The 14,098-nt window shown below is 44.0% G+C and overlaps 4 protein-coding genes across 4 annotated transcripts; 2 read left to right on the plus strand and 2 right to left on the minus strand.

Moving 5' to 3' along the window:
* Positions 1–22: 22 nt before the first annotated feature.
* Positions 23–1,638, plus strand: LAJ45_11073 (uncharacterized protein; the record flags this gene model as incomplete). The annotated part of the gene is made up of 3 exons (XM_046120585.1): positions 23–60; positions 121–338; positions 389–1,638. The coding sequence occupies 3 exons, from the start codon at positions 23–25 to the stop codon at positions 1,636–1,638; spliced, it is 1,506 nt and encodes a 501-aa protein (XP_045966256.1).
* Positions 1,639–3,253: 1,615 nt separating this feature from the next.
* Positions 3,254–4,786, minus strand: LAJ45_11074 (uncharacterized protein; the record flags this gene model as incomplete). Its single annotated transcript, XM_046120586.1, has 5 exons — positions 3,254–3,535; positions 3,622–4,019; positions 4,104–4,176; positions 4,243–4,616; positions 4,687–4,786. The coding sequence occupies 5 exons, from the start codon at positions 4,784–4,786 to the stop codon at positions 3,254–3,256; spliced, it is 1,227 nt and encodes a 408-aa protein (XP_045966257.1).
* A 1,878-nt stretch (positions 4,787–6,664) lies between these two features.
* On the plus strand, positions 6,665–7,473 carry LAJ45_11075 (uncharacterized protein; the record flags this gene model as incomplete). The annotated part of the gene is made up of 3 exons (XM_046120587.1): positions 6,665–6,791; positions 6,880–6,984; positions 7,041–7,081. The coding sequence occupies 3 exons, from the start codon at positions 6,665–6,667 to the stop codon at positions 7,079–7,081; spliced, it is 273 nt and encodes a 90-aa protein (XP_045966258.1).
* Positions 7,474–8,256: 783 nt separating this feature from the next.
* LAJ45_11076 (uncharacterized protein) lies at positions 8,257–9,851 on the minus strand (the record flags this gene model as incomplete). The annotated part of the gene is made up of 5 exons (XM_046120588.1): positions 8,257–8,279; positions 8,371–8,383; positions 8,443–9,058; positions 9,118–9,187; positions 9,251–9,851. The coding sequence occupies 5 exons, from the start codon at positions 9,849–9,851 to the stop codon at positions 8,257–8,259; spliced, it is 1,323 nt and encodes a 440-aa protein (XP_045966259.1).
* Positions 9,852–14,098: the final 4,247 nt, after the last annotated feature.

Below are 14,098 nucleotides of genomic sequence, written 5' to 3' on the forward strand. Positions count from 1 at the left end.
ACGTATTGCTCAGGAGATCAACATGACTGAACGTTCAGTTCAAATTTGGTTTCAGAATCGGTATGTTTTCTTCTTTCCAAGGCCTCATCCACTTTCCTAATACATGTTGGAATTTTCTAGACGAGCAAAGATCAAGCATTTAGCGAAAAAGAGCATTGAAACTGGAGAGGACTGTGACGCGATTCCCGATTGCATGCGTCAGTACTTGGCTATGCAGGCAATGGAAAATGGAAAGGGATATCCTCGTGACATGATGGCAGACCGTTCCCGAAGTCTTTCGGCCTACGGCAACGGCAATATGATGTTGACTCCTGAACCAAGTCCCCAAGGAAAGATTGGTAAGTAAAAGGATTCACCTATTACCTGGGCGCAAAACTTACTAGATTAGTTATCCATCATTTTACCTGTCGATCATTGACCATTGGTTCCTGGCGCCGCGTCGGCCAGAATGCAATGGATCTTGTTATCTTCTACTCACCTGAAAAGGCGTGTATTACTTACTATATCAACAATGACTCCGCTGGTTATAAGATTGAATATCCTTTCTCGTCTATTAAAAACATCGAGCTCGAGGGATTGGACTCACCCACATCTGCCGCCAATGGAACACAGAAGCAGGGTCAGCTTGTTATCAGTCTGACCCAGCCACCAAACTTCTTCATGGATTCGTCCGGCTCCGGGGGGTTTTACCAATGCCGTGATTTCACAGAAGATCAACAAGCTTCCCAAGTTTTGGTCCATCAACTTGGGGGGCCCCCTAAAGTGCTCCAGGGTCAACTTGCAAAGTTGATGACATCAGAATCTTTTGCTAACAGACACAACCACCCTCCTGCGCACATGGCGTTTTACGAGCACCCCACCCTGTCGGTTTCTGCTCCTGTCTCTCCACAAATCATACGCCCTGCTTCATCAAACGATGTCGATTCATTATCGGTATACCCCCAGGATCCCACATTTAGCCACAACTTCCACCAAAAGCATCGCCGAACAAGGAGTAGATCCGTACCGAGCGCCATTGACTTTTCACAGTACAATATGCCATCCTTCTCTTTCCAGGACCCACAGGATCATCTATACGCCCCAGCGCCGCAACATCCTCACTCACTGGTCAATCCTGGGCTTTCGAATCCTTTACGTATTGATACATCCTCATCAGGTTTTCTCGATTATAGACCTGGCTCAGCCTACCCTCTTTCTGCAGCCACCACAACTTCGCCCTCTGATTATGCTAGTCCATCAATGCTCAATTCTTCTTTACAGCCTGATATGAATGGAAATGGCTACGGTACTCCCTACAGTTTGCCATTCTTATCGCCAATGATTGATCCCACGGGGGTCATCAATCCTTCAGTCTCTCCAATTTCAATGGGTCATGGTGATCCTGTGATTGCAAGTGCTTCACCGCCCTTGTCACACATGCACCGCGCGGACAGCTCTGAGCTCTTTCCAGAGACATATGATCACCACGGAAATCTTTCGGATGATGGTGTTGGTTTAAGCGAACTGTATTCAAAGCAATCATTGACCATGTCAGGCAGCTCTCCATCGGCACTTGACGATTCAGACGAAGTTGACATGCAGCACATGATGCATTACCCGATGTCCCAAGGTGTTTCGCCTCAAGGGAATATGATGTAATGCGATTATTCTTTCACGCTACGGTACTGCGCAGTACAGACCTGCATTTGCAAATCGTCCTCTGTCAAAGTATTCGTCTATTTCTTAGCTATTGGGTTTCATCTCATCTCATTTTGTTTTTCCTTTTTTCATATGACTGCCCTCGTGTTTTCGTCGTGTAACTTTGAATGATCATCAGAGGAGTGTGGGATTCCGGTTTGGTACACAGAGAGAGCGGGCCTCTCTTGAACTTCAACGCTTTTCAATCTCATCGGTTTTTTATTGTCTCCTTTTTCTTTTTCTATCTTTTTTTTTTGCCCTGTTCCCTCTCTGCGTTGAACAGGGCTGGGGTTTCTCAGGTTGGGTTATGGGGATCTGCTTGTGGTATTCGGTGATAACGGCTTTTATTTTCTTGTAATAGTAAGCCCATAACCAGAAAAACCTGTGGAACTATAGGGAGGCGTTCTGTTGGGCTTACTGGAAAGCAATGGGTAGGGAATCCTCAAAAATATTACGCCCTTCTATTAATAACCTTTCTTTATTTTTGCCTCCAGAGTTTATCACTTTGTGGCGCATTGTTTAGTTTATAATTTCCATTTCTCTCTTATCGGATTCATGTTGCATTTTTTTCTCTGGGTCCTTTATACAGTTTTTTCTCCAGCCTTGTAGGCTCTGCAACAAGAAGAGTTCGCTGGCTGATTTTCCTTATATTGTTTCATTTTCCTTTGTCGCACCTGTCCATTTCCTTTTCAATGTTTGGGGGTTACATAGTACGTATTACTTATTGATTGATATTGAGTAGTATCTTCCACATGAGTGACTTTTTTTGCTAGATTCCAGTAGAATATAAATCGTTGTGGAGTCGAACCTAGTGTAAATAAATAAATGCCTAGATAAGATCTTAAAGATACTAGTCCAACCCCCTGGTAATTGTTATGCATTTATTCATTGCACAACTCATCATCTCTCTTAGCTACGAATGTTGCGGACAATTAAAATTTCGTTCATAAAGTATACATAGAGTAAATCATCGGTGACTACCGTTAATCATAGAGCCGACTGACATGGACTAACTTGTATACATGCACACACATATACATGATACATGTATGTTATCTAATTCAGACTCTGCTTACCGTACTGGAAAGGGCATTGCGACAGTATCACAATATATCACTCGATGAGACGATTTCTGAAGTAACTCGCCAGTGACATTTTTGGACCGCGCGCCTTGTCAATCATCTAATGACATTGAAAATAAATACAAGTTTTGATATATATTCTCGCTATTGTAGATTTCTAGAGTATTAAATAGTAATATATCACTTGGCACCCTGCCTTAAATAATATATTAGAAACGATATTAGAAACGATATTTCGTAGGAAGTTAGTAAGGGGTGTTAGAGTTAGACCTAGATACGCTTACAAACTCTTCGAGGGATGAAATACATAAGTCTACTCCACGTAAGGTGTGGGGTCGATTGTCACAAGTTTTGAATTAATTGCTGGAAATCCTCGAAAGCAATAAGCTCTATATAGGCTTTGGGGTAAATGTCAAAACAAAAACAATTGTGGTCCCAAGTCAAACTAGCAGAAATTATTTTTTGAAATAGCCCACCAATAGCCCTCAAATGGACTAATCTATTCGGTCATGTTCGACGGCGAATTCCCCTGCTGCCTCATTTTCTATTACTGCATCTAAAGTCTCACTTTCATTATTAATGAAGAGAAAGGCGACGAGGACTAGCGCCGCCCCAACCCAATAAAGAAATTTCGGAGAATTTTGATGTAAGAGCATTTGTCCCAGCAGCGCGAGGGGAATGGTCAAGCTGAGACCAACAGTGACGATGAGGGGAGTTGTAAGGAGCATGGCATATGCCCAACAATAGTCAGAAACAAGAGTGATAAGTGCGTTGATCTAGATAAAACGTTGGTTGAGCCTATGTATTCAAAATGGAGATGGAAAGATAACGCAGGAGTCCAAGAGGGTGGGAATAAACTAACGGCAACAATCCACCATACTCTATTATCTGGCGGCAGCTGGAATTTCTCCACCCCCATGGCATGTAAAAGAAACAGGCCGGGCCATAGACCAAGGAGATTAAATAGACCAACGAAGCCGAAAAACATTTGCATCGAGACCCTGCTTTCATGTCCAACGCGTACCTTGAGCAGTGTAGTGTAGACCCCGTATGAAAAAGCTCCAAATAATGCCATGCCATCACCAAGCATGATTTCCGCTGGCGTTTTATCATATTTACCTGCTACTGATTCCTTGTGGCTGTCGAAATCGATACTGGATATAAGTGATATACCAGCGATCGAGAGAAACACTGAAAATAATTTTGTCCAAGAGAATCGTTCGATCCTGAGAAGCGCACTAAGGGTTAAAGTAAAGATGCCTGATAATATTCACCAATCGCGATAATGTGAATTAGCTCAGCTCCATCTGGCACGATTTAACTGAGAGAGCGTGGGGAAAGTACTGCTGGTACAACTTAAGATGGTTGAACTAGCTACTGACGTCCATTTCAAGCAGTAGCTTTGAAAATAGTTTGCCTATGAATACCATCAAGTCAGCAACCCTTTGCACTCTAAACAATAGTGCCGAGGTCAAAAACACACAATAAACCACATCAAACAAAATTCAGCACTCAACCTCATGGTCTCCCTAATTCCCAATTTTCCCACCCTGCCAGGGGCATTCGCCGCATCTTCCGACTGTTCGCAGTCTTGCGTAACTGGACGATATTCGCAACGTCCCACAGCGTCCTCCGCCCAACCCTCCGCATCATTGCTTCTCCATCGAACGAGCGCTTTCCTTGATGCCCATGGCATCAAATAGAAGCAGAACACCGATGTATTGAGGTATGTCACAAAATATGGCTTTGTATAAGAGTCATCAGAGAATATAGCATAAGTCAAGAAGGAGCTGGAAACCCAGAGGACAATGACAACCGATAACAGTAGAATCCCGAGTTTTTTCCTGGTGGAGCGATCTTAGATAGAAGTGAGCATTCCGAGGATTGGGCACATTCTACTTTACTTTATATTCAGGTATAAACATACCAATATGGACTTGCTTCATGCGGCGTATACTTATTGCCGGCTCGTTATTCAATAACGGAGTGTCAGACTCGTTGGGTGACGAAGGTTCTCTGCTAGTCATAATTTTATGAATATCAAGGTGTCCGAATATGTATGGGGTGGAGCTGGGGTCAATCGATGGAGGATGGGTTATGTAGGTCCCGAATCACGTGGTCAGCCAATTCTAACGAAGATTACATGTAATTACTAATATTAAGCCGATATCTAAAGTACCTACATGTACTTACATGTACTAGGTGTAGCGAAAAGTGATCAGAATCTGATAAGACAAATACACCTATTCACCGTAACATTCACTTATCAGATTCTGATCACTTACCCTCAACACCCGGTACTCTAGCTTTTTATGTACATGTATGTACAGCCACTCAGCAAAAGTGTTCATGATATGGTTTTAATGTCAGTGCGCAGTGTGGCGCACCCGTAATACTGATCTTATTAAAGTTGAGATTCAAAACAACGAAAAATATATAATATAGTTTGTGACTATATCATTAATTTGGGCGCCATTGGTCACTGGGAAAGTCTTCTCTTGGGGGGTTCTTGATGGTCCGCCGCGGTTCATATGGAGAAATGTCTCACTCCGAAATCGGAATCACGAACACTTTTGCAGAGTGGCTGTACATGTAGGTACTCTATATTAATCGGATGGCTCAACAGTCGACTTCAAGGTCCCAATCGACAAGTTCAGACATCTCAGGTGATTGAGAGGACACAACACCCTCGCCCCATAAAGAACCCAAGCATCCCGTGACTTTATACCAGAGCCTTGATTCAGGCTCTGGGGGAAAAGGTGTCGGGTGTAGTGAAACGCGTTATATCTTATCAGATTGTTTGAGCTCAAGTCATTCGACTCGTGCGACCCGGTACTCTACCTACATAACATACATGTACATACCCGGGTGCTTAGCATAGGACGCAGGAATGATGTTGCTTTTGTTTGTATGTACCCTAACCCTAGAAAACATGGATGGTGAAGCTACATTGTACCTACTTGCTTACCAGCAAAAGAACCAGGGATTATTTGTATGAGAGAACGGCGCCACTCCATACAAACGACATGTATCCTTGCCCTGAGCAATTCTTTTGCTGGTAAGCAAGTACATGTATGTACCTCGTACCTAAGGAAATACGAACTCTCCTCGCGGGAATACAGCGTTTTCCCTTAGAGGATGGTGGGTTCGCTAACTATTTTGTCACCTGGTGGGAACTACATGTATATGTAGTTCTTGGACGTAAGTCATTGTCCTCGCGCCAAAAAACGGCAAAATCAGCCCTTTTCAAATAGCCCTAGCACCCACAATTTTAAGATATAACCTATACCAATTGGTAGAATAAAAATTAATGATTAGGAAAATCATCTGGAAGCTCTTAATCTCAAAAATATGTTCCTCTATAGTGTATATTCCTATACTGAAAGCTCTATGGTAATTGATAAAGAATTGAGGGTTCAAGAAGGTGCCCATTTTGGCCAATTTTGGTGTGTTTTGCTTAAAGTCGGTGACTTATGTCACGGTACTGTACGTACAGTACCCTACCTTAGTCTCGTTCCCAGACTGTTTTGTTGTCGCACTGGATCAAAGCAAACACAGGCTGGGCACGAGACTCTCTAAACTGGTACTTAGACAGACCTATGGCGCGAGAAGGCATAAGGGGTGGGTGTGTCAACTTCAGAGGAACTTTTTTTGTATGGGAATTAGCGAAAATTCCACCGTCAGGCTAGGCTCTAGTACCATTATGGGGAGATCTACCCCCATAATGGTACTAGAGCCTAGCCTGACGGTGGAATTTTCGCTAATTCCCATACAAAAAAAGTTCCTCTGAAGTTGACACACCCTATGCCTTCTCGCGCCATAGTACTGGTACCCAATTAACTACACCACATATCTTTGTTCCCACAAAGACCTACAACCATACTGCCCTGTTAAATAAGCGAACTATGACAACAGTTTCTTCAGCATTATCCTCCTCTCATATTTCATCCTCATCGTGGAGAACAGATTTCTTGAGCTCTCTTGCCCAGCGCGATAAACGGGAGAAGTCCCATGATGATTTTATCTCTGCCTGTCCTCTCCCCTTCTCATTCATCGCTGAAAATACCCGCTAAATCCTCTTAAGACTCGTGGATAATCTAACATAAATGTTATAGATTAGACTCTCGTCTAGCGTCACGCACCACCTCAATTCACGAGTCTTCCGCTTCATCCAAAGATGCTTCTAATGCACTCGGGGATGGAGTCCCAGAAGGTGGAGACCTAGGTGGGGCTACCGCAGGACTTACCCAGCTAAAAGCCGATTTGACCGCCGCACAACAGACCAAAGCTCACTTACAGTTGAGCCTCAAAGCGGTGGGTGAAGAGAAAGACACGCTTCAGAGAAAGCTTGAGCAGCAAGACCGTATAATTTTAGAACGGAACCGACTAGATCGAAGAACTAGAGACTTGGAGGAGGAAGTCCGAGCTAAAAACAAACATATCCAGGTTAGACCATCCTCATTCCCAATACACCCGCTGTTATACTTCCCCATATTGAGTTCTAGTATTCTTGGATGCTAACCACATATAACTTTTACAAATCGGAACCTAAAAGGAGCTACAAGATGAAATCTTGACCCTTACAATGGAACTGAACATGCTGACTAAGAGAGAAGAGGCCGTACGGAAGGAGAATAAGGAACTTGTCGATCGATACATGGCTGAGATGGCAAAAAAGGCTGAAAGCATGAACCGAGCATCCAATTGGGAATAGATTGCTCTTCTAATAATTAGATACTTGGCAAGATATGGTTGGTATTACAGTATTTTCTCAATGGCTTCCTCTTATGCTCGTCGCCTGAAGTACACCAGGTCCAATTTTTCATGAATTTTATGATTATACTGGGCTTCACAACCTTGGAAAGATGCGTTGATTATTATTAGTAGAGATACTGTAAAAACCCAGCGTATGCCTGGATTATCAATTAGTAAAGTCATACGAGAAAACACTTAGCATTGGTAACGCCGCATCGCTATTGTACAGCAGGTAAAAAAAGGTAGAAGAGGCATATTACAAATTCCTGACCAAATTCCACGAACTCCATGGCCATGTAGCATCCATCAAAAAAGCGTCTAGACCACAGGAACGATCACCTGTGAGACTCTCGTAAGGGCAAAAGAGACGCAGCTTAGATAAAATGTAGATACGAAAGGGATGACAAGAACAATCACCTAACTATTGAAATGCAGTACCACGGCGGTCGATAAACTTTCAGTTATCAGGGGATTTCAGACCGTTTGGCTCTTTTCCTTCTCATAGAAATCTCTCAACATGCTTTCATCGACAGTTTGGATGTAATACTTCCCACCAGCATGCGTCCACGAAACCGAATTGGAGAAATATTCTTTTTCCTCCAGTCTGAGCCTACTAACAGGATTTCCAGCTGTGCGCGAGGTGATAACATGATTGGCAGGGACGAATGGCTTCAGTGAAAGTACTTTTGCCCCTTCTTTCAAGTCCAAGAACATGTCGAGTAAACGTTGATTCAGACTCGAGTCAAAGACGTAATTGTTGACTAACTTTATGTAGAAGAATTGTTAGGTGGAGAACAAAAAATAGTAATAAAGCCTTGCTATTGCCTATGAAAATAAGAGATGATAAGAGCCTCACCAATACATCGGTTCTTTTCAGGATGTCAGCAATTCTTCGATTCTCGAGAAAATCGCCTCTTTCGAGTCTCACTTTTCCGGGGTTGACTCCCCACATCTTACAGCGGGCCTCAAATTCTTTTTGCTGCTTCTGCGCAAGAGCAATGGCGTTCGGCATGATTTCACAGCCCCAGCTTTCGCATCCTATTTCTAGAGCCGCATGGAGCACGACATTTCCCGTTCCACTCCCGAGATCAACAAAAACCTTGTCCATTGTCAAATCGGCATCCTTAAACAGCTTCGTTGTAAATTTAGGCAAAAGTTCTCCGTAAACTGTGCTCGAGAACGCAACATACTCTTTCAGAGTATCTACCTGAGGGGCTACAGTACGGGCATACGTCTGAGCAAGTATATGCTCAACTAGTGAGAATGGAAGCGCGCCCATCTCCGCGATCCTTGTTTTGAAAGTTCCATCCTTTCGGTATTTTCGCACAAGGCGATTATACTTTTCGACGCCTTCGTGAAATTTGGCTGATTCACCATTTTTCAAAGCACGTCGCAGGGAATACACTAAGCCACCGGATGTCTCAGAAAATATCTCATCGGCTTGTGGGTCGGTGAGGAGATGGTTTGCAACATGCTCCATGGTGGTTAGAATGTCTGCTACCGGGTTGAACTCATCTGTATCGGTGTGCTGCACAAGCTGATACCTATGCGATGTCTTTTAGAAACCGTTCTGAGCAGACTAATTTCGGAGTATATTTATTACCTCTCAGACTGCGATATCCCAGGGTATTGGAGCTTGATATCTAACAACTTATTGTCTGATTTCTTGAAAACTACGTCCTCGAAGCCATCAGTCGTTCATTCTTCTCAATGGAGATTTGAGATATTAGGCATACCGCGCGTACTATTCTTTCCCCAGGTCTTATTGCCAATGCTGGCGATCTGATCCGCATGAACAAATGAGCTATTCTCTAAATTGGTTGATGTTGAGATACTCCGAAAGCTCAGTGGGTTCACTAGGTTCCTGTTACGGGATTGTGTTGGAGCAGCAGGCGATACACTTTTGTAACGCTTGGTTGCTCGCTCGTCAGTGTTGTCGCCATCGCTGGAACTTTCGTCACTTGACTCGAGGCGTAAAGATAATGGCGATCTTGAAGAGGAGTGCCTGTAGCGGTTTCTCGAGGATGCTAACGACCCAGGACTGGGAGGTCTCAGCAAATCTGGCGCCGACGAAGAAGGGCCTTTAGACTGCTCAAAATGTTTACGTTTCCGGGACGAAGATGTCAGGCGTTTGGAACTAGGATGGTGCAGTGGTGTGGCCCGACCGTTATCACGCTTCGACTCCCCATCCCCCCTCACTGCAGAAACAGATCTGTTTGGTAGAAGCTCTGTCGGTTTAGACTTCGGTTCGGAGGCCACCTTAATAGTCTTCACCGTAAACTTCTGAGGAGTGATTGGTGTCGTTCCGGTCTTATTGAACTTGGCGAAAAAACTCATGACAGTTAAAATACACGATCGAGAGATAGTGACACGTTAGAGCAGGGGTTCTTCGGTTGAAAACAAAGTGGGACCGGAATAGGATTGTGGCGAGAGGGAGGAATATATTTCAGCACGAGGGTGTATAGGTATGGGCTTCTTTCCTATCCTCAGATATATTTCAGCGCAGCACCAGTGAAAAGTGTAGACGTATGGAGGAAACGATGCGATTGCATGTAACGAGACCGATTTGAAACTGCTGATAGATGGAGGCGAATCTAGCTGAAGAGAGATAAAGGGGAAACACAATGGAACACGCGTAGAAGCTTCGCGGCTATTCTTTGTATCCTTGCAACGAAAAAAGAAGCTCAAATATAATCACTTTGAGATAATTTAACAAAAACTGATCTTGGAAGCAAAAGGCTGACCATGACGATTTCTTCTACCTATGTCCTATAAACGGGAAGAAGCGAAAATAAAAAAATAAAAGTAAAAAAATGAAAATAAAAAAATAAAAATAAATAGATACCGTGGGAAAACAATTGTTTCTAAATAGTCACACGCCGGAAGGGCCCGCCGGTGGCGTCCTTTCCCCACTAAAAATCATCTCAGATTTGGGTTCTTTTCGAAATGCTTCCAGTGCGTACAAATTACATGTATCCTGGCTACATACTACTTCAGTAGAAGGTCGTGAAACATCGCCCCGTTGCAACGCCTGTTTTCACGACCTATTTTTTTATCGCCTGTTCGGTTGACAACCAATGCAGTGTCGGAATTGTTAATAAGCGGGGTCAGCTACTCGCGATTATTGGCCAAGGTTTTTCGCATGGTCCCGCTCGCTGGGGCTTCACCTTTGGAGTGATAAAGGCCTCACAATAGAACTTATTTGACAACCGTGAGTTATGAGAATTGACATTTTGCGGATCTCAATTTTTGTGGATCCAGCCACAGTGGTGGATCTTGCCGCAGTGACACTGATTCGCCCCAGAGACAGTGGTGACAAAGTAGTGACATTAACAATCGTAAGTAGTTTTATTGTATTCAGATGAGTAGAAAATCTGATAATTTTTTCTGTACCGGACAGAAATATTCAGTATAGATTTTGACGATTTCTCTAGTCCCTCTGATGCATAGGAAGATTGTGAGATAAACTCTCCCCCAGATGCTAACTTCTATCACTTCACCAGGTTTAAATTTGATGCTCTGAAAAGCCATGTAATGGAGGGCTTCCTTCGGATGGCAGCAATAAAAACTATGTTCAAGAATTGGATTAAGAAAAGGAACGGGAACTCAATGGAGTTCGTCGAGGAGCTGTAGCAGAGCCATTCCAATGGCTGGTGTAAGCACACATGGGGCCTGTTATTTATTTATTTATTTATTGTTCATACATCGCATGCACCCGAACCGGGTATGGCGGCTAACAAGACAAGATGAAACCAAAACAGCATGGCCTAAATACAAAATCCCAAGGCACAAAATCAATGACCGAAATCCTCTGCGGAACCGTGACCAGCATACCCCTTGTCTAGTTTATCAGATAGTTTACCCTCATCATTCCAACACCCGTATTTGTGCTAGACATCACCGAAAAGCTTCCATACAGACCTCATAATGCGTCTGCTTATCACTCAGCCATGCTGTCCGAAGTGGGGAAGGCAAAGTAAAGACCGATATCATAAGGTGGAAAGAAAAGACAAAAAAAAACCAAATTTGAAGACCAGATATCCCTGTTCTGCTACCGTGTTGTGGATAGTTGTATATGTCGGTTACTGCTTATAGTTCCCTCTGTTATTTCCTCTGTAGTTGGCGTAGAGTATATATGTATGAAAGTAGTCTGACCCTTTTACTGGACAGTCTGCTCTGTAGCAGCTGTGGGAGCAGCTGGTTTGAGTACTCTTGTAGATGTGACATCTGTTCGAGTAAGTACATCGTAGTTCGATGTGGCCATAAGTGAAGCAGGTTGAGCATTTAGTATCTGATCCAAACTGGAATCCCGCTCGGTCCTGCGTGATGACCCGAAGAGTGGGAGGCGTTGCTGGAGAGCTTGGTCATAGAAGGAACATCCGATAACGGAAAAGACCATTGAGGACGGTGCCTTGTTGGCTCGTTTGACAGGTGTGGATTGTTATCAAACTTGGAGTGCGGTAACGGGGTTAAAAGCCTCAACATCGGTGTACTAGTAGACCTATGAAAAATTATTGTCAGGAGCAATAGTGTTGGGGATATTATTGTAACGAGAATCTCGTCTGATAAGAATAGATCAAGATAGAATAGAGACGACCATGGAAGATAGGAATCAAGTTACAGAGTATTCAAAAATACTATCACTAGAGCTCGGTAATCTTCAAAGGCTCTGCTACATATTGAATACTCAAAATAGTTCTCAAGGGTAAAGATAGAGAAGAATCCAGACAGTTGGGCGAGGATGATCTGTAACGGGGCTATTATCAGACCGTTACAACAATACCTGTTTTATCAGTCAGAGCCATACGACCCTAGGGTAACCACAGCTTGTTCTTAATCGACGGGTGAAGACAAGGGCAGGTGAGCCCCTACCTCTATTGGTATGGAAGGTAGAGATCTTAGCGAGCAACGAGCCCCATGAGTCAAACTAGGTGATTGGATAAAACTAGAACAGAAGGACAAACATGCCGATAGGAAGGGTAACCCCTAACATAAGTTACACAACCTTGGTGGTCGACCTTGGAGGTGCAATAACTTTACAACCGATGTCCGGAGAATATGCTTTAGCACGTTAGAAAGGACCCTGGCGGCGCTCCGGTCGATTTAGGCTGATCTAATGAACGCGTTGCGGCGTTGAGGAAACGCTGCAAAATAAATACGTTTTAGACCCCAAAAATAAGCCCCGGAGCGTCAAACCGTCGGAACCCTCCTGTTTCAGCCCGGTGCATCTTTGGGGAATAGGAGCACGACCCAAAGTACTAAAGCAAACCTCGCTTTACAAAACACCAAATCTATTCTAAAAACAAATTGAATAAGCAATTGCAATCTGGTCAGTTGTTTCCACTAGTTCTTAGGATCCCGACCAGCTCTTGGATGAGATTGCGTGATTTGACTCGGGCGGAAGTTCGTCCGAGGTGTGATAGCAACTCCTGTAACAGAGCCACAGTAGGGCTGTTACAAAAGTACCTGTTCTACCAGTCAAGCCATACGACCCTAGGATAATCACCGCTTGTTCTTCATCGATGGATGAAGATAAGGGCAGATGACCCCTACCTCTATTGGTATGAAGGGTAGGGATCCTGGCGGGCAAGAAGTCTTATAAGTCAAGCTAGGCGACTGGACCAAAACTAGAGCAGAAGGACGAGCATGCCAAATAAGGAAGGGCAACCCCAAACATAAGTTACCCTACCTTGGAAGTCAACCTTTGAGGCGCAATAACTTAGCAACCGATGCTCGGAAAATATTCTTTACCACATCAGAAAGGATCCCGACGATGCTCCGGTCTATTTGGGGTGGTTGAATGAACGGATTGCGGAGTTGAGGAAACACTGCAAAATAAACACGTTTTAGACCCCAAAAATAACCCCCGGAGCGTCGAACCGCCGGAACACTCCTGTTTCAGCCTGGTGCACCTTTGAGGGGGAGTAGGAGTACGACCCAAGCTACTAAAAGCAAACCTCGCTTTACAAAACACCAAATCTGTTCTAAAACAAATTGAATAAGCAATTGCTATCTGGTCGGTTGTTTCCGCTAGTTCTTAGGATCCCGACCAGCTCTTGGCAGAGATTGCGTGATTTGACTCTGGCGGAAGTTCGTCCGAGGTGTGGCAGCAACTCCTCTCGCCCCTCATAGAAAAAAGTCGCGGTGTCCCCGGACTAGGGAGGGACGGACGGCCTAGAGAGGAAAAGCGGGAAAAAAGGGGCGGAACTTCGATAAAAAGTACTCGGTTGCCCCCAGTTTGAACTCGGGGAGTCATGGAATCTTTACTAGCGAGGAGACCCCTTAAAGTTATTAAGTTTTTAGACTACAAATACGATCAAACAAATAAACTCCATCTTTCGATCGAACGAGCCAAAGAATCCATCGTTCCCCGTTTACCACTTCTATTTCGATCGAAGTCATGGTCGTGCCCAAACTAGCACCCCCGTTACAGTATAACTTTAAGCTCCTCGCTTAAAGAGCACCACGAAAGGAAAAAATCTACCTGAACATCTGGGACCGCTCTCAACGCTAAAATAACCAAGCAGTTAGCTTTCTTTTATTCAGCTTGGGCTGGCATGGGAGAGGCTAACACGTTACTATAG

This window comes from Morchella importuna (assembly GCF_003444635.1).
Source record: "Morchella importuna strain M04M26 chromosome Unknown Morimp01GS055, whole genome shotgun sequence".
In the NCBI taxonomy this organism is placed as follows: domain Eukaryota; kingdom Fungi; phylum Ascomycota; class Pezizomycetes; order Pezizales; family Morchellaceae; genus Morchella; species Morchella importuna.